Raw genomic sequence first — 25,529 nt, 5'->3', positions numbered from 1 at the left:
TACCTTAATAAAGACCTGAAACTTTAGAGGAAAACATAGGGAGAACACTTCAAGATATTGGCATAAGAAGGTAAGAACTTTATGGAAAGAACTCCAATAGTACAGTAAATAATGCCAGGGATTAGTAAATAGGACTGTGTGAAATTAAAAAGCTTCTGCACCGAAAAGGAAATAATCAGTAGAACAAAGAGACAAGCTACAGAATGGGGAGCACCTCCACAGCAGGAGCACCTCCATAGCGGGAGCACCTTCATAGCGGGAGCACCTCCATAGCGGGAGCACCTCCATAGCGGGAGCACCTCCACAACGGGAGCAACTCCATAGCGGGAGCACTTCCACAGCGGGAGCAGCTCCATAGCGGGAGCACCTCCATAGGAGGAGCACCTCCATAGTGGGAGCATCTACAAAGTAGATGGGATTAGTACACAGAATATATGAAGAGCTACTAAAGTTATCCCCTAACCAAACTATCCAATCAAAAGTTCTTAAAAGGGGGTTGGGGATTTAGCTCAGCAGTAGAGCACTTGCCTAGCAAGCACAAGGCCCTGGGTTCGATCCCCAGCTCCGAAAAAAAAAAGAAAAGAAAAAAAAGTTCTTAAAAGAAGAAATGCAAATGGCTATTAAACATTTGAAAACAGTGTTCAACACTCTTTTCCAATTCTGAGACTATCTCACTGGGGTTAGAAGAGCTACTTTAAGGAAAGCACGTGACAGGAAGAAGGAATAAGAAAAACCAATCTGGACCCCACTCTGCAGGTACAGCAACCGTGGGAGCCAGTGTTGCTGTTCCTAAAAATTTAAAAATACATCATGTTGTAGCCACACTGCCCTGAGTATGCACTCCTGAAGGATTCCAAGCCTACCAAAGGTCTTTGTAGTCTCATGCTTCTTGCTGCATAACAGCTAAGAAATGAAACCAGCCTAAATGCCCAACAATAGAAGAATGGAGAAAGAAAATGTCGTACATCATACACACTGGAATTTTATTTAGGCATAAAGAAAAGTCAAACCATGGTATCTGAGGGAGATGGATGGGCTAAGCAAAAGCCAGAATGAGAAACATGAGTATGGCATGTTTTCTCTCAAATGTAGAGCCTGATTTCAGTTTGTGTGTGTGTGTGTGTGTGTGTGTGTGTGTGTGTGTGTGTGTGTGTGTCTGGAGGGTGGGGTCATGGTGTCTTTGTTAGAGTTTTACTGCTGCAAACAAACACCATGACCAAAGCAACTCTTATTCGGACAACAATTAATTGGGGCTGGCTTACAGGTTCAGAGGTCCAGTTCATTGCCATCAAGGTGGAAGCATGACAGTAGATGGGCAAGCATGGTGCAGGAGGAACTGAGAGCTCTACATCTTCCTCGAAGGCTGCTAGTAGAATACTGACTTCCAAACAGCTAGGAGGAGGGTCTTATAGCCCACACCCACAGTGACCCACCTACTCTAACAAGGCTACACCTCAAATAGTGCCACTTCTTGGGCCAAGCTTATACAAATCATCACACATGGCTCAGGGGGCAAAAGCATTAGCTGTGAAAGCAAGAAGACCTGAGTTCAAATCTAAGACCCGAGCACCCATATAAAAGCTGACCATGGCCACAAATGCTTGTAACCTCAGCATTGGATGACAGAGACAAATGGATCCCAGAAGCTTGCTGGCCAGCCAATCCAGATGACACAACAAGATTGAGAGCCAATGAGAGACCTCGTCTCAAAAGTAAGGTGGAGGGCTGTCAAGATGGCTCTTAAGGTAAAAAAAATTGCCACTAGGCCTGGCGAGCTGAGTTTGAACCCTGAGATCCACAAGGCGAATGGAGAGAACCAATTCCCACAAGTTGTCCTCTGGCCTCCACACACACATATAAGTAATTGTAATAAAATAAAATATTTTTTAAAGATTTATTTATTTTATGTATATGAATACACTGTAGCTGTCTTCAGACACACCAGAAGAGGGCATCAGATCTTATTACAGATGGTTGTGAGCCACCATGTGGTTGCTGGGATTTGAACTCAGGACCTCTAGAAGAGCAGTCAGGGCTCTTAACCACTGAGCCATCTCTCCAGCCCAAAATAAAATATTTTAAATGAAATAAAAATTGATGAAATCCAATGTCTTCCTTTGTCCTGTATATGGGCTCAAATGGGACACACACAGTATATATACACTCACTATATATTCATACATATACCATACATATTTACAAATATACACACTATACACACATACACATACTACAGATACAGCTATACACACACACACACTGTACATATACACAGTGACGAGCATAGTAGACATATAAAATTTGCTTAGTTAGGATCCCACCACACCCAAGGCTGCACCTGATAACCAGAAGCCAGTGATAAGCAGACACAGGACTAGAACTTCACAACACCCACTTGGCAGTGTGCATAAGCAGAGATGAAGAGCAATTCAGTGCTCTCCAGATCTTCAGGACTGCTGGGGCCGCTAGAGAGACACCACCTTGATCTGCCTTGAGGCCGGAGAATCTTCCCCCAGACCCTGACCCTTGAATTGGAAACACCATTAGAGACTGAGCCTGGCCTTCAGCCAAGACACATCACACAGGTGAGCAGCCTTGAGGACATAGGCTTAGAACCAGAGCTAGAAACTTAGTCCTTATATTTTCCTCTCTGTTATTTTTTTACTGATTTATTCAATTCTTTTGCTTTAACATCTAATAGGTACTTTGAGTAAAAATCCTGCCCCCCAGGCTTGCACTGCTGAGCTCGGCTGACTACACAAGAAGCATTGTGTTCCAAGTGCCTGGAGGAGTTTTCACTCTGGGGGAGGCTTCTGCGGGTCCATGTTGTAGTTTGAGCTGATCCTAATGTTACTTGCCCTTAAGACCGATTTGAGTGACTTGTGACACGTCACATTCTACTTTGACCCCATCTAGAGCTGAGGTGTGGTCCCAGTTACCCAGGACACAGGCCTGGGGATGTGAGAAGGGCAGCTCCCAGGAGGAAACTCCCAGGGGTTGTCTTTGGAGGGGGAGTAAAAGCAGTGCAGGAACAGTAAGCACCAACATCTATCACAGCCTTCTCATAGCCTTGCTTTTGCTGTCATTTGTTCATAGCTATGTTTATAGATAATGTTAGCCCTTTATATGTATGTATGACAGGGCCATGGGTGAGCTGCCATTGATGTAAGAGCTGAAGATAAGAATTCAGGTCCTTTGCAAGAGCAGTAAGCACTCTCAATGGCTAGACCTTCTCTGGAGACTCAGGAATCATGGAAGAGAGGACAGAAAAGAATGTCAGAGCAGAGGTTGGAGAAGACCCAAGTGATGCTGTCTTCTGAATGTGACAGGAGTGCTGTGTTCATGGTCTCCAAGCAGCCATGGTTTCTGCCCATCTTTGTTACTGGTCTGTCATGGGAAGAGACCCCCATGATCAAAGCAATGAATTGGGGGCCTGCTTGTAGTTTCAGAGGGTTAGTCCATGCCCATCAGGGTGGAGAATGTGGCTGTAGGCTGGAGGCAGAGAGAGAGTGTCTCTGGTGTGGGCCTTTGGAACCTCAAAGTCCTCCACCCCCGCCCCACTCCAGTGACCTACCTCCTCCCACAAGGCCATACTTCCTAATCTCCTACCCCCAAACTGTTTCATCAACTAGGGACTAAGAATTCAATACATGAACCTATGGAGGCCATTCTTGTTAAAACTATCACACTCCCCAAAATATAATTATATAATAATTATAAAATAAATTATATAATTTTTCATTAATTCAGAAATGCATACCTGTTTATCTCCCCCAGTTCTCCCTCTAACTCCTCCCAGGTCTATCCCCGAACTCCAACCAACTCCCTTCCAACTTCAAGTTCTCTCACTCTTTCTCTTTTTAAAAAATCTATGCAGTCCATTTGTGTGCCCGTATACTCATGGGTGTGAGGTCACCCACTGAAGGATGATCAACTTTGGGGGCCACACCCCTGAAAGAAAACTGATTCTCTCTCCCATATCAGCTATCAACTGTCAGTAGCTCCTCAGTCAGGGGTGAGGCTTATGCACCTTTCCTCCAGGCTGAAGTGTGGATTGGTTTCATCTTATGTAGGTCTTGTGCTTGGCGTTCAAGAGTACTGTGTCCCTGTTGTACTTCACTCAGGCCTTCCCAAATCTCTGGCTATTACAATCTTTCTGTCCCCTCTTCTATAGTGATTCTTAAGCCTCAGGAGAAGTGGGGTCTAATTGGTTTATAGCATCTTTCATTGTATAAAACTTAAAATTTGTGGGTTGGGGAATTGGCCCAGTAGCTAATTGTGTTTACTAGTTATGGTGGTTTGGTTAAGAATGGCTCTTATAAACGCATATATTTGAACACTTAGTCACCAGAGAGTGGCCCTGTTGCAGTAAAAATAAAAAAGTGGTGGAACCGGTTCTGCGTACCCCTGGCGGTTGTGTCTCTCGAAACTAGCTCCGGGCGGGCCATTTGAACTAGTGATAATTCATCTCAGATTAGCATCTCTCCCGGTGGCTCTCTGCTAGTTGCGAACTCTCTGGTTCCAGCCACCTGGTAAAATCCAGACTCAACAAACCGTAACCCAACAACAGACTTACATGTTAAATTCTCAATCCACAATACATCCACACACTAAGCTTACAACCAATTGATAAGGATATAAACCGCCCACCTAGATAAGATATAATTTGCCCATCTGGACAACACAAAATCCTGTACACATCCATCCCTTAAGAACAGTCATGACGGGCTAGAGAGATGGTTCAGTGGTTAAGAGCACCCAACTACTCTTCCAGAGGTCCTGAGTTCAAATCCCAGCAACCACATGGTGGCTCACAACCATCTGTAATGGGATCTGACGCCCTCTTCTTGTGTGTCTGAAGACAGCTACAGTGTACTTATATATAATAAATGAATAAATCTTAAAAAAAAAAAAAAAGAAGTCATGACAACCTGTAAATGTGCAGAGAGGAATCTGAACATCTGCTGCCACGTTCTCTCAGCTGCCTCCCTCCTCCTCACTCAGGCCTCCTCTGCCTCTCTAAAACTTCTCTCCCGCCCATCCTTCCTTCTCGTCCAATGACAGGCCTCATTCTATCCTGTACCTGCCTTCATCTGCGTAATGACATCTATAGTTCACTCTTTCTGTCTAATTAAAACATTTTTTCTCTCAAATATAAGCTGAGCACAACTATTATCATTTTGTAATTTAAGAGTATAAAATATACCTAACACCCAGTCTACCATTTTATCAGTTAAACAGAACATTTAATTGTCTGTTCCAGCTTAAGAAAGGCTTAAAATTCATGTTATATCCTGGCTAGCTTGTATACTATCTGATAACTATCTAATAAAATATGTATGCTCAAAGTTAATCTGAGGTAAATTAGTGCTAGTTCAAATGGCCCACCAGAGCCAGAACTAGTAAGAGAGTGAAACCACCAGGGTACACTCGGGAACCAGTTCCACCACTTTTTTATTTTTACCGCAACAGGGCCCTATTTGAAAGAATTAGAAGGACTAAGAGGTATGAACTTGATGGAGGAAGTGTGTCACTGTGGATAAACTTTGATGTTTCAAAAGCCCATGCCAAGCCCAGAGCCTGCCTCTCTCTCCCCCTTCCCCCTCCCTCCCCCTCTCCTTCTCCCTCCCCCTCTCCCTCTCTTCTCCCTCCCCCTCTCCCTCTCCCTCTCTCCCTCTCCTTCCCCTTCTCCCTCTCCCTGTCCCCTCCTCCCTTTCTTTCCCCATGGATCAGGATGCGTCTCTCAGCTGCTGCTCCAGCATCCGTCTGCATGCCACCATGCTTCTTGCCATGATGGTAATGAACTAAACCTCTGAAACAGTATGAAAACTCCAATTAAATATATAAGAGTTGCTGTGGCCATGATGTCCCTTTATAGCAATAGAACCACAGCTAAGGCACAGCTTTTGCAGAGGACCTGAATTTGATATTCAACTTTCACATCTGGCAGCTCACAAATCTAAAACTCCTGTTCCAGGGGGATCCAACACCTCTGGACCCTGTGGGGACACGCACTCATGTGTGCATGCCCACACGTCGACACACACGCATACACTTAGTTAAAAGATAAAGATGATTGACTGTGTGTAGCACCACATGCCTTTAACCCTAGTATGGAGGAGGTAGAAGTAGATGAATCTCTGTCAGTTTGAGGCCAGTCTACTCTATATAGTGAGTTCTAGAACAGCCAGAGTTACCTAGTAAGCCCTGTCTTCAAATGATAACAAGGGTAAAGTAAAAATCTAGTTTAAAAAAAAAAACACCCTTGGGCTGGAGAGATGGCTCAGTGGTATAGAGCACTGACTGCTCTTCCAGAGGTTCTGAGTTCAATTCCCAGCAACCACATGGTGGCTCACAACCATCTGTAGTGAGATCTGATGCCCTCTTCTGGTGTGTCTGAAGACAGCTACTTCTACATAATTACATAATAAATAAATATTAAAAAAAAAGAGTTTTATAAAAAAAAAAACCCTTAATGTGTCTGTAGTCTGATGCAACTTCTTTTGTTGTGTGGTGTGTTGATTTCTTTCCTGACTAGTAATGTTTTGTTTTCTACAAGGGTTAAACCTATGTGCCATTATTCTGGTCAGAGTAAGGTATAGTGATAAACAAAAATAACAGCCCCCTCCCACTCCCAATCTCAGTAGCCTAACTCAAAAATTTATTCCTGGCCTTGAGATGTGGTTGAGGGACAGAGTGTAGCTGAGTGAGATGTTCTGTATGTGATCTCTAGAGTCACCAGAATACATCAAAATGTAATTCTTGCTCCTACCGAATGATTGCTCTGCAGAATGTTCTGCTGGCCAGAGGCATTCAGGAAGCAAGTGCGATAGAACCTATGCTGTGTTCAGCCATCACTAGAGCAGTGAGGGAGGGGGGACGGGGAGACAGAAGACAGGGAGGAGGAGGACAAGGACACCGGAAATGAATAAGTATCAGATCTTGAAACTTTTGCCTCAAAGTGACACACAGAAGTTCCACAGTTTATGGATTCAGTTCACATGGTCAGGTTAATCTAAAATGGAATGGAAGCATACAGTCCTGCCATTGCACGGGACAGGAGACTCCACATCTCTCTGAACAGACATTAGGACTGTGGGAGTCCCCATTCCTGGCCACCAAATACCTTCTCTGACAAAATTCCCTCACCCAGTCATTTCTGAGGAAGTCAACCCCAAAGTCTCACTCTGATCCAACCTTCATTCTCAGACACCTTAATTTACTCAGAGATTTTAAATGTGAGAACATTGGCAATACTATCAATTAGTTCATTTCTTGAATTTGAGTGTTTTATTTCAACATTCATCTTTGTTTCCTTTAATCTACATTAAACTGGGAAGCAGTTCACCTCTTAGTCCTGTTAGTCTTTAGATTTTTCCTTTCTTTCCTAGTCTCAAGGCAGCCAGTTCCCTTTATCTCATTTCTTGTTAAATTCAGCAAAGTCTCAGTAACATTTTGTTACTGATTCTCTGCAGAGTTCCCTAGAGGCCATTGTGTGAAGCTCAGAAGGGAAAGCTTGTTTCAGTGGAAACCCTGGCATGTTATGGAGTGGTCACTAAAGAAAGCTACAGGCAGAAGTGAGCATGCCCAAGAGGTGTATTGCAGGTGGCAGGGCCAGGTGTATTGAGGCTGCCCAATCCCCCTGAGAGCCCACCTGCTGCTGTCATTAGCCCTGTGTGGAACTGAGTGACCTGCCTGGCATTTGCCTTGCTGGGTTTTGGTCTTGCTTTAGCCTAATTGTTCTTGGCTATGCTCCATTCTCCCTTTAAGAAAGGGAGTATCTTAGTTTGGGAGTAATTGCTATGAAGAGACACCATGGCCACAGCAACTCTTATAAAGGAAAATATTTAATTGGGGCTGGCTTACAGTTTCAGAGATTCAGTCCATTATCATCATGGCAGGAAGCATGGGAGTGTGCAGGCAGACATGGTGCTGGAGAAGGAGCTGAGAGTTCTATATTTGATTGAAATGCAGGAAAAGGAGACTGTGTCCCACGCTGTGTAACTGGACTTTGGCTACTCTGTGGGTTTTTTTTTTTTTTGTCCACTCTTTTCAACCCCTAACACTAGGTAGGAGAGAAAGAAGGGGTTAGGGGAGGGAGGGAGAGAGGGAGGGAGGGAGATAGGGAGGGAGGGAGATAGGGAGGGAGGAAGGGAGGGAGGAAGAGAGAGAGAGAGAGAGAGAGAGAGAGAGAGAGAGAGAGAGAGAGGTGTCTCCGAATAAATCAAGGGTAGGAAAGGGGCAAGACTAGCATTAGATTTCCTGCTTATTAGAGGCACCAAGTTCCTTGGGGCAAGTTTGATCTTTTCTGTCAGGATATCTAATTTCTTCTGGGAAGGACTATTTGACAAACCACAGCAAACTACATATAACCACCAACTGGCTAACCAGCTCCTTCTATCAGGGCTTTACCATTTACATAGCCTCTGAAAACTCCCCAGAATTTCAAATGTCACTCACACAAAAGCTATCTGCAGCTGGCAAAATCACACCCCTGCTAGAGCATGAGACAAATCATAGGCAGCTGCTGGGACAACCCATGTCCTGTACCTGGGATTAAAACAAAAACACTTTCTTATAATATTTCTGTGGTTTTCAAAGAAATCAAAATTCTCACCACAACACTGGGAATAGTTTGACCACCGGAGACCTTAAAGCCTGTTCCCATGGTGACACACTTCCTCCAACAAGGCCACATTTAATACTGCCACTCCCCATGGGCCAAACATTCAAATACATGACTCTATGGGGGCCATACCTAGTCAAACCACCACAGGGAGTCTTTATTCTGTACTGTTGTGTTCCAGACTATATAGCTTATTTTAAAAAGTTTTTTTTGGGGGCTGGAGAGATGGCTCAGTGGTTAAGAACACCCGACTGTTCTTCCAGAGGTCATGAGTTCAATTCCCAGCAACCACATGGTGGCTCACAACCATCTGTAAAGAGACCCGATGCCCTCTTCTGGTGTATCTGAAGACAGCTACAGTGTACTTATATATAATAAATAAAATAAATCTTTAAAAAAAAAAGTTTTTTTTTTTGGTTCTTTTTTTCAGAGCTGGGGACCGAACCCAGGGCCTTGCGCTTCTTAGGTAAGCGCTCTACCACTGAGCTAAATCCCCAGCCCCTTAAAAAGTTTTTATTAGGATACATTTTAATGTGTTTCACACATGTATATATTTTGATTATATTCATCCCCCACCCATATTACCCTTTCTCATCTCCCTTATACTCCTTTTTTTCTCAAAGATTTATTTATTTATTATATATAAGTACGCTGTAGCTATCTTCAGACACACCAGAAGAGGGCTTCAGATCCCATTACAGATGGTTGTGAGTCACCATGTGGTTGCTGGGATTTGAACTCAGGATGGCTAGGAAGAGCAGTTAAGTGCTCTTAACCATTGAGCCATCGCTCCAGCCCTCCCTTGTACTCCTGCCAATTTCCTCCTTCTTCCAAGCTAGTTCTGTTTCTACTTTTATGTCTTTTAAAAAAACATTTTTTTCATGGTGCATCAGTGAAATTAGTTAGGGTTCTTTATAGGAACACTGCTGAGCTCTTACGTAATACAGTTACACGGGCAACTTGCTGTGGCTATAGCCCTGAAGAAAATATCTTTCCTTTTCCAAGGAGCCATTAACTACCCACAGACCTTGGCTCACAAGGCCCCGCCCTCCTCATCCTTAATGGGATGTTACTGGGCCCAGTCTTGTGTAGGTCTTCTATAGGTCATTATAGCTGCTACGAGGCCGAGTGCATCAGCCCTGTCCTGCCTGGAAGATGATGTTCCACAATATTCTACCCCTTGCTTGGGCTCGTATTCTTGCTGTTCGTTCTTTCACAGTGGGTGACTTGCTTTTCTATTTTACAGGCTATTAGAGTGAGGAGATTGTTGTGAGTTTCAGATGAGAATTTGTGGTCAGATGTGACGGGGTGTGCCTGTTATTCCAGCATTTGAAAGGTAGAGAGGTAGATGGATCTTTGAGTTCCAGGCCAATCAGGTTTATATGGTAAGACCTTAGAGAGACAGACAGAGAGAGACACAGACAGAGAGACAGAGAGAGAACCAAGAGTCACTAATGTCTGCTTCCTGACTTTGATACAGGTCACCAGGTATCCATGCTTCATCTGTCACACCTGGAATGGACAGCCCTTGCTGCTATGACTTTCTAACCAGAATGGACCAATGTGAACCATGATCTCAAACTGGGACCCAGAGTAACTCTTGTTTTTGTAAAGTTGCTTTTCTCAGATAGTTTGCCGTAGCATTGAGAAAGATAACTGATGTAGGGACTCTGGAAAAAGACTTGGAACATGATCTAGAGTCTTGCGAGAGATGTGGGCTGGACCTCAGAAACCACTAAGCAGGCTATGAGGCAGGAGGCTCTGTCCCTGCGACCCTGTAGCTTAGCAAAGAGTGTGGAGCCAGCCAGCATGGAGGCTTTGCTCATTGAGTACAATGGTCCTTTCGTGTGTGTGTGTGTGTGTGTGTGTGTGTGTGTGTGTGTGTGTGTGTGTGTGAGGGTGTGTGTGTGAGGGTGTGGGTTGACTTCTCATCTATCCCATCACCCCAAAACAGAAAGAAGACTTTGCTTCTGTGGGGAGAGTTGGATGTGTTGGTTGTGGTTGGTTTATTTTAGTTTATTTTAACTTCATGTTAAGACATTGGTGCACACCTACAATCAGTACTCAGGACAGGCAGTAGGATCAGGAGTTCCCAAACCAATCAAACAATAACAGCAAGGTCTTTAACTTAGGGTCAGCCCAGTGAGAAGTGAGGGGTGCACAGAGGAAAGGAGGGAGCCGGGGAGGTGGGGTGCAGAGAGAGCTTCCTTGGGCTTCACCTGAGGACTTTCACAGGCTCACAATCTAAAACCTCTGTGGGACCTTCGTGAAAAGTTGCATTCTTATGATCCATTTATTCTTACTTATGATCCCTTCTTTCCCCAGAGGTGGAGGCTGGAGTTATCTACCCTTTAAGAATTTCTTTTGGGGGGCTGGGGATTTGGCTCAGTGGCAGAGCACTTGCCTAGAAAGCGCAAGGCCCTGGGTTCGGTCCCCAGCTCCGAAAAAAAAAAACCAAAAAAAAAAAAAAAAAAAGAATTTCTTTTGGAACATGTATACACCTCATGTAAGAACAGCTCCCGCTGCCATGCCTAATAACCTATGTCCAGTCTTAGGACCCACATAGTAGAAAACTTGTACCTTAACAAGCTTCCAACTCTCTCTCTCTCTCTCTCTCTCTCTCTCTCTCACACACACACACACACACACACACACACACACACACATGCACATACACTAGCATATATTTTTTTTTTTTTTGGTTCTTTTTTTTTTTCGGAGTTGGGGATCGAACCCAGGGCCTTGCGCTTCCTAGGCAAGCGCTCTACCACTGAGCTAAATCCCCAACCCCAACACTAGCATATATATACACACCCAAACACAAAGTTTTAAACGACTTGGAAAAAAGAGAATCTTTATGAACCCCCTATTGAGCTCTTGAGGTGACTCAGCCAGAACCACCTGATTAACATACTCAGCTGAAAGAGGGGCGGGGATGGGGGGAACCTCAGGATAGCAAAAAGACATAGCTATCAGAAAATTGCTGGGAGCTTTTGGTGTTTTGTGCCTGGAAGTAGGAGAAAAGGCCGAATTTTGATTTTTGTTGTTGTTGTTGTTTTTAAGATTTTATTCATTTAGTATTATATATAAGTACATTGTAGCTGTCTTCAGATACACCAAAAGAGGGCATCAGATCTCTTTACAGATGGTTGTGAGCCACCATGTGGTTGCTGGGAATTGAACTCAGAACCTCTGGAAGAGTAGTCGGGTGCTCTTAACCGCTGAGCCATCTCTCCAGCCCTGTTGTTGTTGTTTTAAAGATTTATTTACTTATTGTGTATACAGCATTCTGCCTGCATATGTGACTGCATGCCAGAAGAGGGCACCAGATCTTATCACAGATGGTTGTGAGCCACCATGTGGTTGCTAGGAACTGAACTCTGGACCTCTGGAAGAGCAGTCAGTGCTCTTAACCACTGAGCCATCTCTCCAGTACCAAATTTTGTTTTAAATGTTTAGTTTTGAATTGAGACCTCTTGCAGGGCAGCTGGACACAAACTTGTGTGGCCCAGGTTGCCTTTGAACTCCTTATCCCCTTGCCTTCACTTCCCAAGTGCTAGGATATTAGTCGTGGGCCACTACAACTGTTTGTTCGTGTGTTTATAGACAGAGTCTAGCTATATAGCTCAAGTTGTCCTAGAACTCACTGTGTAGTCCAGGCTGGTCTTGAACTATTGAAAGTCTTCTTGCTTTGCTCCACCCCACCCCAAAGTGTTAGGATCATGTTTTTGTATTGCACACTCAGATGTTAACGGAAAGTTCTAGGATTACAGGCCTTTGCTATCTAGGCCAGTTCCAAATATAGGGCTCAAGAAGACAGAAGCGCCTGGGGGTCAGGAAAGCCAGAGTCAGCCTGGACTCTGTCAGTCTGGTAGTCCTCTGTAGTCTGGAAGAGAGGGATGGTCGTGAAGAAGGCAATATTTTAATAGCTGAACTCGGCTGGACTTGTGGACGCTCTAACACTGGAAATAAATAAAAGAGAGGAGTAAGGATGCTTCCCTGACTTTCATTTTGACAATATTGGATATATATACTGGATGATTGTGAGACAGTTGAGAACGGAGCAAGCCTGGCAGTCAAGGAGGAATGTGACAGTCAAGGAAGAAGGTGGAGTGACGATGAGATGTGGAGCTGATACTAGGTAGCTAGCAACATTAGGGATCAACCTCCTTTTAATTAGTTAATTAATTACATTTGAGACAGGGCCTTACTTGTAGCCCTAGCTGACCTAGAGTACTATGTAGAACATAGAGATCACAAGAGATCTACCTGTGTCTGCCTCGAATGCTGGAATTAAAGGCCTGTACCACCACACACAGTATCTCTAAACCAAAATTAATTAATAAATTATTTAATAAATTAAATAATTAATTAATACTAAATTAAATTATTAATACTAAATTAAATTATTTCTTTTGGGATAGGATCTCACGTAGCCCAGGCTTGCCTGAAACTGGAACTCCTGACTTTTACCTCCCAACTACTGGGATTTTGGGCACGTACCACCATTTTCACTTTTATGCAGTATCAACGTTCAAACACAGGCTTCTTGTATGTTAGGCAGTTAGATAAACAGTCTGTAAGCAGAGCTGAATCCCTACGGTTGCCTGCATTCGAATTTGGTGATGCAGTCTAAGCTGCAGATATTTGAAAATCATTATATTATAGTCAAGAGTTGATTGATAGCTCTGGGTGCTTGAATAAAGATCACAGACTGAGTCTTAGACTCTTCAATCTTTCTTCTTCCTCTGTGTCTCTGTGTCTCTGTGTCTCTCTTGTCTGTCTGTCTTTCTTCTTTCCTTCCTTTCTTTCCTTCTTTCTTGTCCCCACCCCCACCCCAGGGTCTCTTTGTGTAGCCTTGGCTGTCTTAGAACAAGTTCTGTAGACCAGACTGACCTCTAACTCACAGAGATCCACTTAGTCCTTATGCAAATTCCAGGGCTGCATAGAGAAAAGGGGTGGAGAGAGGGAGGGAAGGAAGGACAGAGAGAAAGAGAGAGGTAGGGGGTGGGGAGTCACTCAGTGAAGAGACAGGAATGGAATGTCAGGACAGTGACAGGGATATGGAGGAAAGTTCAACAACTGTGTTTCCAGAGAAAGCAAGGACGTCAATGGTTAGCAGTTCCCTCTAGCCAATTTAGGTAAGTCCTGAGAACTGAGAGTGGGCTTTGCAAAGGTATAGATGAACAGTCCTCTTGATGATAGATCAAGATAGGGCAGTGTAGCTGCCTCAGGATAGGTGGAAAGGTCAGTGCCACTGAAGAAATGGGAACAAATACTTGTAGAAAAATGAAGTCTTGTTTGAGAATTTATTCCATGAAGAAAGCAGAGAAAAAGAGTACCCACTGAAGGTAATTTTGTATCCAGAGGAAGTTTAAATTTAAGTAAGAGGAATTTTGATATGTTTATATGCTGATGAAAATGATTCTGTTAAGGAAGGAGGTTGGAAACTATAGATACTGGAGTAAAAAAAATTAGGAATTAGGAATGTGGGAGTGAAAATAATCTAGGTCACTGGTCAGGATCTGGCCTTCTTGAATTCAGAGGTAGTTCAGTGTAATCCAAATGTTAAGAGGATTTTGATAGTAAAACGTTGGTCAGTTAAAAAAAAAAAGGCTTGGATTTTGAAGGAAGGAAGCTTTTAGTAGATAGGAGTAGGTATGAAATAATCTTTCTTCTAGTCTAAATATCAATGCAGTTGGAGAAAACCCTTCGGGGATTAAGCACACCTCCCCTTAATCCATTTTTCTCTTAGTTAGCCTTTTGATCTCAATGCTGTTCATCACCATTAGTAATTCTATTTTATTAGCTCACAGATCTGTACCCCATGAGCGACAGGTCAGGGATCTTCCCTAATTTCTGACTGCACAGGGTAACGTGACGACGAATGGCTGTCTTCAGAATTTGCCTTAGCCACCCCTGTTACATGCTGTTTAGGGGAGTTCCTTTTCCCCTCAGAGCCTTTATTTCGGAAAAGAAAGATACCATGGGAATGATAATATATATTTTTTTGGCCTTACTGCCTCATCATGAGGATTTGCGCAAACCCTGAAACGCGTCTTCAAATTCTCCTTAAATGAAACTAGCTAATCGTGATCCACCCGAGGCTGGGTAGGGTACAGGTGCAGAACGCATCCTGCGGATCCGGGAGCGTTGTGGCTTCTGTCAACAGTGGCTCAGAGGGCAGATGAAGGACGAAACTGAGGCCAACACCTCCCCCAGATGTGGCCTCTTCCCTGGGCGCTCCTGGCCGGGCCGGCGTGGGGGCGGGGAGGCCGAGGGGGTAGTAACTGTCAAACTCCTGCTTGGCGCCATTATTTAAATAGTACGTGTGGGTCTCGCAGCTGTGCGTGCTCCGGGCGGGGCAACGAGGTCCGGGAGTGGGGCGGAGGCAGGGGGCGGAGCGGGAAGGCTGAGGGGCGGGGCGGAGGCGGAGTCAAGTCCGCTAGAGGGGAGGGTCCAGCGCGGCCCCCGGCGAGCTTCACTGCGCTTGCGCTGACAGACGCAAGATGGCGGACAGTGCGGAACTAAAGGTAAAGCGCAGCTCGAATTCACTTCTAATATTCGGCCGCGGAGACGGCGCCGCTGGTGCCGGGGGGGATGGGTCGGACCCTGGGGGGGCCGCTCGGGCCGGGCTCCACCCGGGTCTGGAGTTGTAGGCCGGAGAGGCGTTCCGGGCCTCAGTGGAGGGGGCCTGGCTGCGGCGGGCCGTGGGCCCCGGGTGCCTCGGGGGCGCTGACGGGTCGTCCCCGGCGTGTTATTGTTGTGGGCGCCTCTGGCGGGGGTGGCGGGGCGAAGAGAGAGTGAGTCGGGACGTGGCGGCAGCGGCGGTCCCCGGGGCCTGGGTGCCTTACCTTGCAGCCCGCCTCCCCACCCTCCCCCCCACGGGCAGCCAGGGGCTGGGGGGGGGGTAGGTTGCGCTTGGAAGAGGGGGATTGGGAAAACTGCCCCGCTGCCGCTTCCTCTTCCTCTTTCGCCGTCCCGGGCTCCTGTCAGGCGCTGCGCTCGGACCCCCGGGAACTTGGCTCAGGCCGCCCCGCCCCTCCGCGGCGCCCAGGCGCCCCCGCCCCGCTGCCGCCGCTGCCGGCCTGTCAGTGGGTGCCCGGCCAGTGGGAATGCGCGATCCCGGGGCGATCGGCTAGGGAGTACGAGGGAGAAGCTCTTGGAAAGTTTAGCGAGCCCGGAGCCGGCGTTGGAGGTTCGGCTAAAGGGTTGTAGGGGGAGTCTGCCCAGGCGGGACGTTACTGTTTCTCTCTTGATTCCGGGCCACCGGGTTGGGGTGGGGGGGAACAACCCACTGGAAGAGTGTGCATTTGGGAGCGGTGGTGGGGATACAGCCACCTCTCTCCACTCTTGCTGTCTCTGGTGTGGCTGATGAGAGCAGCCTTGGGGGTCTCTACACACACCATGATGGCGATGCTATAGCTGATGGAGGTGAATGGTTCGTGTTTATATCCCCCGTTGCCTTTTGTTTGTTAGGGACATCTTGCTGGCCATGTTGATTTAAACGAAATTCTCCTCCCCCCATCCCACCCTAACCTCCAATAAATAGAACGTTCCATCGTTCCTCTCAACTGTACCAATTACTCATGCCTCGCGAAATTAGATGAAAGGGTGCCCCCTTTTCTCCGTTTTTTCTCCCACCCCAATCTTTACCTGATGATGGCTCCTTTACCAAAGCACATATACCACTACACAAGCTGTTGGGGGAGGGCTGGTGGAACCCTTATGATTGGATTGTGACAAATGGGGCTCTGCTTGAATAATTCTGGTTTAGTAGCAGGCAGGCAGGCAGTTCTTAACTAACGCATATTATTTAGAGGCTCTGAACACGGTATTCCCTTCTCTGGCTTCCTGTGTGCAAACCAAACAGCTGGTTATAGCACAAGAGAGAACCAGCATCTCTGTCAGAGTGGAGATTGGGCTATGCAATTGCAAATCTTCAGGAAGATTTAGAAATTCTTTTTATAACCAATAAAAATTATTTTTTTCTCCATTATGATGAAGTAACTTCTAGAACAAGCAGACCACTACCTTTGTTTCTGGACTCTCTCTCTCTCTCTCTCTCTCTCTCTCTCTCTCTCTCTCTCTCTCTCTCTCTCTGTGTGTGTGTGTGTGTGTGTGTGTGTATACACATGCACACGCGCATATGCGCGCAAAAGCCTCACTGGAAGATCTTTTTTCCCTAGTAACTTTGGAGTGTTAACATATGAAGATTTTTGTACAAGATTTGAGTATTTGTTCTTTTAAGTTTGCTTCTTATTACTAACTCGTTTAAGACAGAAAATTATAAGAATACCCCCCCCCCTTTTAAAGACAAGGTTCGATATGTTGCAGAGGTTGGCCCAGAACTCACTGTGAGGCTTTGAACTTCAGAGATCCTCCAGCTTCTGCATCCTTAGTGCTGGGATTAAAGGCATCCACCAACATTCCCGGCTTGGATAGTTTCATTTATCCCAATTTCAGACTATTGATTTCACAGAGAAAGCCTCAGAAATTTGACATTTTGGAGATCACCAACTTGCATAAAAACAAACAAAAAAACAGCTCAAGTGTGTGTGTGTGTGTTATGTAATTGGTTTTCTAACCATCACTATGTTGTCATCTTTTTTGGTTTTGATTTTGCTTTTGCTTTGAGGCAGGGTTTCTCTCTGTAGCCCTGGCTGTCCTGGAACTCAGTCTATAAAGCAGGCTGGCCTCAAACTCAGAACTCAGAGATCTGCCTGTCTCCTGCTTCCCAAGTGCTGGGATTAAAGGCCTGTGCCACCCCCACCCCCTATGGCATTGTTGTTATCATCTTTGCCTCCTAATTCTTATTTTTAGGAGTCCATTTGAAAAATAGCTGGCCAGGTGTTTTATGCATGGACCATGTAGTAAGGCTTGAAAACCTCGTGGGGAAAGTACATGCAAAGAATAAAGTACCTTTGTTCTTTCTGTGTTGAGAAAGTGCCTTTGGGGCCAGGCATCGTGGCCCATACCTTTAATCCCACTTGGGAAGCAGAGGCAGGTGAATCTCTTTTTGAGGGTAAGCTAGTCTACCGGAAGTTCCAGGATAGGCAGAGCTAAAACAAATAAACAAAAAGAAAAAGAAAGAAAGAAAAAAAAGTGCCTTTGGGGATAGAGGAGATTCCTGGTGTGGGTCTTGTTAGGTAAAGTTACTTTTACAAAAGTGAGCCAGTATCACACAGACACTGAACACTTAATGGGAAGTGGGATTTTTCTAAAACTGGTCTCCATTTTTTTTAACCCTCTCTAAAAGCTACTTGAGATTTTCCAGAGGACTTGTTTTCCACTCTTATGTTTCTGTTGTATAATTTTTCAAATTATAGTAAGTGTTTTGACACATTGGTGTGTCATTGCGTGTGCCTGAGTAAATCTTAGAGGAGCTGTGATAGATTACTTAGCTGGTGGTAGCTGTGTTAAAAGTTCTGTTAAGGCTTCATTGTGGTTAGATTTACTGTTCCTGTTTTGGAGAGCAGGGTAGATGATAACGGGAATGCATATGCTTCTTTGTGCAGTGAAGTTTGGAAGATATTCCTTTCAGGAATTTTTTTTTAGGGTGTGTGTGAAAGATATTGATTCTATATCATAATAAAATAGGGGAAGTCTAAATAATTAGGAGAACCCTGGATTTTTTTTTTATTTTAGAGTTTTAAATGAAAATACAGAACTCTATAGAAATTGCTGAGGAAATTCCTTATCCCAGTTCACAGCCTACATTAGACTGTGCTGTGGATTGTATTCATAATTATTTTCCTAATGGCCCTGTTAGTGAATCCTTTTACATCTATAGTGATTCTGCTAAGATCAGATGGGAAAAACAGATCCAAAGCTCCTATAGGGATAGTGCAAGCTTGAAGATATTGCCAGTACCAAGTAGATTGAGTCATACATATCAAAGTGAGTTCTCTGTGCACTTCTGCTTATGAAAAAAGATCAATTTTTCATTAGCGAAATATCCACAAGTGATTTTTGGGAGACTGAAGGGTGAAGGCATTTCCAAATGATCTTGGTAGTGATAACCTGTCAGTTTCATTGTAGCTACTCTGATTTGGTGGTGGTGGTGTTTTTTTGTTTTGTTTTGTTTTTTTCTTCTTCTTCTTCTCTGTGAGCTCTGGCTGACCTGGAACTTGCTATGTAGAGGAGGCTAATCTCCAACTTACAAAGATCTGCCTGCCTCAGTGCTGCCTCTGGAGTACTATAATTAAAGGTGTCACCATGCCTTTAAAAAATATTTTATTAATTTATTTTTTACTTTTTAGACAGTTCCCTTGCCTTTAATACTAGTAACTCAAAAGGTTAAGATGTAACTAATGTGAGTTCTAGTCCAGCCTGGGTTTACATAGCAGAACTTCATCTAGAAACTAAATCAGGTTAAAACAAAAGGGAAAAAAAAGCCTCAAGACAACAAAACAGCCTAAAACAGTGGTTCTCAACCTTCTTAATGCTTTAGTACAGTTCCCTATGTTGTGGTGACTCCAACCATAAAATTATTTCTTTGCTCCTTCATAACTATAATGTTGCTACTGTTATGAATTGTAATTTAAATATTTGATGTTCAGGATATCTGAAAAGCCACTCCTGTGAAAGGATCTTCTGCCTCCAAAGGGTTGGGTCGATACTCACAGGTTGAGAACCTCTGGCAGCAAAGAAAAAAACACAATAATAACAAAAATAAACATTTTTCTTTTAGAGTCAGGATTCACTTTGTAGTTTATGATGGCCAGGAATTGACAACCTTTTTGCCTCAGTCTCCAGAACGCTGGGATCTCAGCTACCACACTCACCTTCTGAAGTCATTATTTTTTCTTAAATGTCTTTTGTGTTAAAACTCAAGTTATATTGCTATTTTAACTCATAGACGGAGCCGTGGGAGGGAAGGATTCATCACTTTCAGGGAGTAAATAATGGAACCCAATGAGAAGGGAAGCATACTTTTTAAAGTTATCTGCTGTGTAAGCATATCAGTAAATTTTGTTGTCATATCTGTCTCTTTATTTTCAACAAATAACCACTTAGTTTTGATCTCTGTGGTGTAATTTGTCTGCTTTTATTTCACATAGAAGCAAGTAAATCTGACATTTTATTCATGGATTTGATTTTAATCTCTCTGACTTGCTTTTATGAAGTGCTGCATTAGATGGCTTTTGTTTTATGTCACTTCTTGGGAACAGTATTTTAAAACAATTTGAAAAACACTTAAGTTTTTAAGTAGTTCATGTAATTGTTTTGAAATATTGCTGCCTTTTCCTTGCTGGTTTTCTCCAGGAGATTGCATTGTCTTTCTCTTCCAGGAGTGTCTCCTAATCCCCTTTGATTGCAGTAGCTGATTAACCTTGGGTTTCTCCTGGTGAACTCCATCAGCATGCTGTTCCAGGGTTCATGCTGAGGCTTTTGATTTCAGTGTAATTTGTACCCTTTCATGCTGGTAACTAGGAGTAAGAAAATAAAGTGGGTTGTGGTTGTAGTGGGATCTAGGGAGAAGTATCTACTTCAGAATGGGGGATTTTATAAGCTGTAGCATACTAAAAACTAAACAAGAACTTGGTTCATTACTTCACAGAATTGATGGTACTGTTTTCTTAAGTGTTCAGCTCTGTCACTAAGCATTTATTTTTTTTGGGATAGTGGTCCTAGGTAGCCCTGGCTGGCTTTTAAACTCACTGTGTAGCTGAAGACAATCTTGAACTCCTGATGTTGCTTCTTTTACTGTTTGAAGAATACTTGATATCTTAGTTTTGTAGTGCTATTCAGTTTATAATGTAGCACACACATTTGCTTTTTGCATAGTTCTTTGAAGTAGGAGAGGAATGAAAGAGGTAAGGAAGCCTAGAAAGGGCAAGTTTTACCAACCTCATTGGCAAGAACTTGTGTTTGAGTCTTCAATTTCAAAGCTCTTCTCTCTCTCTCTTTTTTAAATTGGATTTTTAATTTACATTTCAAATGTTATCCCCTTTCCCAGTTTCCTGTCCATAAACCCCCTATCCCAGGCCCCCTCCCCCTTCTTCTATGAGGCTGTTCCCCCTCCCATCCACCTATCCCTTCCTGAAAGCTCTTTTCAGTAGGTCTCCCTAAAGATGCCAGGGTGGTCCTAGAGGTGTTTAAGATGTCTAGCCCACCAAGAATTGTAGTGTTGCTAAGATGTTTCCTTTAGTTCTATGCCTGGATATTTTGGGGGGACACTATGCATTTTCACTGTATAGCCTTGGCTGGTCTGTATCTTACTATGTAGACCAAACTGGCCTTGAACTCAACAAAAAGCTGTCTGCCTTTCACTCTAGAGGGCTGGGATTAAGGTGAGTGCCAAAGTGCCTAGTTTGTTTTTCTTCTTTTCTTTCTTTCCTTTCCTTTCCTTTTTTTTTTTTTTTTTTTTTTTTTTTTTTTTTTTTTTTTGGAGACAGGATTTCTCTGTGTAGTCTGTGTAGACCTGGCTGTTCTGAGACTTACTCTGTAGACCAGGCAGGCTGGCCTCAAACTCAGAGATTCCCCCTGCCTCTGCCTCCTGAGTGCTGGGTTTAAAGACGTGCACCACCACTACCACCCAGCTAGTTTTCTTTCTTCTTCCTTCTTTTTCTTTTAAATTTGAGGTTTTATTTGTATTTTATGCCTTTGAGTGTTTGCCTGGATGTATATCTATGCATTACTTCCATTCAGTGTCCACAGAGGCCAGGAGAGGGCATTGAATCCCCTGAAATTGGAGTTACAGGTTGTTGTCTCTGCCTTGTGGGTGCTAGGGATCAAACCTGGCTTCTGAAGAGCAGTCAGCTCTTAGCTAGCCATTGAATTGTCTCTCCAAGCCCCGACTGTTTGGCTTTTTGAGACAGTCTCACTCGTACTAAGACTAAGCATGGCAAGTTTTGCAATTACTATTTTGCTTGGAAAAAAATTTTTTTTACAAAATACTAAAAAGAAGACAGAAAAATTGCACTTATAATTCTAGCTCTCAGAAATACTATGGTTAACATCTGGACATCTATCAATGCAGACTTTTGGTGATTGTAGGTATGTGTATATTATTACAAGAAAGAATCACAGTATTAAATTGGATGTATGTATGTATTTTTTTAAGATTTATTTATTTTATGTATATGAGTACACTGTCGCTGTCTTCAGACACACCAGAAGAGGTCATCAGATCCCATTACAGATGGTTGTGAAGCACCATGTGGTTGCTGGGATTTGAACTCAGGACCTCAGGAAGAGCAGTCAGTGCTCCTAACCACTGAGCCATCTCTCTAACCTGAATGTATGTTTTTTTGAGACAGTTTCTCTTTATTATGTAGGTCTGGCTGGCCTCAGACTCCTAGAAATCTACCTTCTTTTGCCTCCCCAGTGCTGGGATTAAAGTTGTACACCATTGTGGCCAGCATACATATGTATACACAGGCCCGGTATACATACACACATATATTAATATTGTTGCATATAGCCCAGGCTGTCTTTAAATTCCCTGTGTAATGAAGGCTGACCTTGAGTTCCTGATCCTCTCTACCTTCCATGTGGGGCTGATAGGCATGCCTGATGTATGTCATGCTGGGATTGAACTCGGTATCATGAATGTTAAGCAAGTAGTTTATCATCTGAACTATATCCACAGCTGATACTTTTTATTTGTAGTCTGTTATTTTTTTTTGACAAACCTTTCAAGTTTGTAGATATATATCCAGGTTGCTTTCTATTTTGTTTTTCTAGTAGCTCAACATTATACAGTTGGTTCTGTTTGGGGAGGGGCCTGGTATGGAACCTGTCTTGTAATTTTCATGCTTTGGCAGATAGCCTGTGTAAAGTTTTGCAAATGATTTTTAACACCACAGACCTTTGAGCTGTGTAGAGAGCAGTGCAGCTGTTTTTCCGATTCAGGTGCCCTAAGTGGAGTGAATTAGTAGCTTTTAGCTTATTTCTTGTTTTACCTTCATTGTTCCTATTTCTTTTATGTGTCAGGTGAGATTACATTTGATAAAGAATGAACTCCATGATGATAAAGCATATTTAATTGATTTCAAGTTTGTTTGATTTTGGAAATTATATTAAAGTAATCAAATATGGTGAGTTTTGTGCTTTAGGTGCTTGTCAGTTTTAAATGGCATGTTGAAACTGTGTTGAACATTAATAGAGAAAAAGTGGAAATGAGAACAACTTTTCATTTTTAATGTGAAATCAGTGTTGCCATGGTTTTAAATTGGTAGGTAATGCTGTTTGGAGGAGCTAGTTATGGAAAGGTTACATAGGCTGTGAAAATATTTTTCTATTTTAAGAAGAAACCTTTTTGGGTTATGGTAATTAATAAGTGCACATGTAAGTTAAGAAGGCTTTTTTCTTTTCGAGGCTCTGTCACCGTGTAGCCCAGGCTAGTCTCAAACTCAGGGTTTTCCTTCCTCGTCAGGCTCCTGACTGCTGGGATTGCAGGTGTGTGCTACCACCCCTAGTGAGTGCAGTTATCTGCCAAGCTGTGATCCCTGGAAGGAACTGAGCGATGAGGTTAAGCTGCGGAATGGATTGTGTTTGTTGGAAATTTGCTTATTACTGTTCTTTGTAAGTAGGCAGCAGAAGTTTTTGAAGTACTTAGTTGTTTTGTCCTATAAGTGTGGATGACCCAGGATTTAGGCTTTGGCTTAGGATGGCTACAGAGTGATTTACAGAAGACGCCTGAGGCGGGCCTGTTCTGTGTAGTCATCGATGACTCTTAGGGCAGCCACTACAGTGCAGGCTGTGGCCGTCTTGAGGCTTTATGGGAGGGTATAGCTCCCTCCTGTGCATAGCCTAGCACAGTTGTCCTCCTTAGGCATCCCTCCTGTGCTAAGGCTTCTGAGCCCTCCACTTTTGGTTTCAGTGGTCTCATGTGAAAAGGCAGAAAAGCCTTTCCTTCAGACTTTCCTCACACTGGAGAAACCACTTTTTTCCTTTAAATCAAGAAAATGAACCAAGTATGAGCGTTTTGAACAGGAAGCAGTTCTGGATGCTGACAGCACTGGTGCAGATTCTGCAGGATTTGAAAACATCACTTCTTATCTTTTCTTACCTTCAGTTTCTTTTTTTGGTTGCAATGTTAATTTCACACAAAAAGTTCCTTCACCCTGTGTTTTCTATCTTTCTAGGGCTGGTAGCATACACCTTTAATCCCAGCACTTAGGAGGCAGAGGCAGGCAGATCTCTGAGTTTGAGGACAGCCTGGTCTATAGAACAAGTTCCAGAACAGCCAGTTATATAGAGAAATACGGTGTCACCCAACAACATCCCCCCTCCCCCAGTAACCCACAAAAATTTCAGTGAAAGAAACAAAAAATTAAAAAAACAAAAACCTTCTGGGGCTTTGCCTAGAACAGTCAGTCTTAGGTGGTTTAATACTCAGGACTCTCTCCAGTTTGACCTGAGTCCATTTTTTGTGTGTTGTACTTTCTTGGCTGTAGCAGGAAAGCCTGTGATTTGAAGAGTAGAGTTACTCATTTGCTCTGTCATTGACTAGTGTTCTGTCACTGTCTAGTAGATGTTTACTATCTTTCAGCTTAACAAATTATGTTACTATTCATTCTTGTCGGGAGCCAATGCACATGTCTGCCGTGGTGGTCTAAATTGGAATTGTTTCTAGACAGCGCCTTGTCTTTACTGTTTCCCTGTTGTTTCTTAGATTAACTTGGATAGCCTGTCCAGGATAATTTATTTTGGATTTGGACCATATGTGTACCTGTTGGATATCTTGGACCTGGGGTGGTGGGTGGTTATTAAGAACCATGTTTAACATTTGAGTTACTCATTGACTTCAGTCCCAATTGCTGCAAAAGGAAAACAGGAAGTTCTTAAGTGCTTGTTTTGGTGTCTTGAAACTGTGTTTTGCTGTGTATTGTTTTGCTGTGTATAATAATCTTGCCTCAGTTTCCCACATGCTGGGACTACAAGACTAGGGTGCTTGATACTTTGTTATGCTGTTGTTGAAAATAATCCCCCCCAAATCACTATCTCCCCCCCTTCCCTCTCTCTGTTCTGAGAATCAAATCCAGGGTCTTGTGCATGCTTAAGCACATGTTCTACCATTGAGCTGTTTATCTAGCTGTACCACCTTTAATGTAGCTAGTCCAGTATTAGCGTTGGGGTTGGATTTAAAGATCGATGTGACAGGTCCGGGCAGTGGAGGTGTGCACACCTTTTAAGTCCCGCAGAGGCGCAGAGGCGCAGAGGCAGGCCAGATCTCTTGAGTTTAAGGCAGCTGGATCTACAGAGTGAGTTCCAGCATGACCAGAGTTACACAGAGAAACCCTGTCTTGAAAAAAAACAAAACAAAACAACAAAAAGTAGATTTGATGAATGTAACAGTGAAGGAGGTGTTGGCTTAAGAAGAAGTGGGTTGTGGCCTTATGAGGTTCTGGCAGTGAACAACAAGACACTTCTGCATTTGAGTTTCTGAATGTGAGCGAGTTTGTTTCTAGTTTCATGGCACAGTGCTTAAAATAGAACTTAGCATGCTAACTTGTACTTATATGGTGAATTTAAGGTGTCTTCTTAAAACACTGTCACATGGGTCTTATTCTTAAGGATCAGGTAAGTTTCAGAGTAAATATATAGTTTATGTTTTTAAGATTTTAAAGTATCTCTCCAAAGGTTATTTTTTTCCTATTTTTAAGGTGCTTTATTTATATCATAGTATCTTTTTAGTTGACATGTACTTACACATATGTATGAGGTAAATATATTTCCAGTATTTTAAAATCATTGTGGCTGGGATGGTGGCTCCTTCGATCACCAGTACTCAGGTGACTGGGACAGCTGGAGGCCAGTCTGGTTTACATATGTAGTGACTTCAGACCAGCCAGGAGTTCACAATGAGACCCTGTCTTGAAGATAGATAGATAGATAGATAGATAGATAGATAGATAGATAGATAGATAGATGGATGGATGGATGGATGGAT

The 25,529-nt window shown here is 43.5% G+C and overlaps 1 protein-coding gene across 2 annotated transcripts in view; it reads left to right on the top strand.

Annotated features, from left to right (window-relative positions):
• Positions 1-15,123: 15,123 nt before the first annotated feature.
• Positions 15,124-25,529, top strand: part of Pias1 (protein inhibitor of activated STAT, 1) — a 100,798-nt gene continuing 90,392 nt past the window's right edge. For both annotated transcript variants that reach the window (XM_087561121.1, NM_001106829.3), the window contains 1 exon segment: positions 15,124-15,159. In XM_087561121.1, the coding sequence (XP_087417247.1) occupies positions 15,136-15,159 (24 nt within the window). In that variant the 5' untranslated portion in view covers positions 15,124-15,135.

Source organism: Rattus norvegicus, chromosome 8, assembly GCF_021556685.1.
Source record: "Rattus norvegicus strain SHRSP/BbbUtx chromosome 8, alternate assembly SHRSP_T2T, whole genome shotgun sequence".
Lineage (NCBI taxonomy): Eukaryota > Metazoa > Chordata > Mammalia > Rodentia > Muridae > Rattus > Rattus norvegicus.
This window is presented reverse-complemented; position numbering and strand designations above follow the sequence as displayed.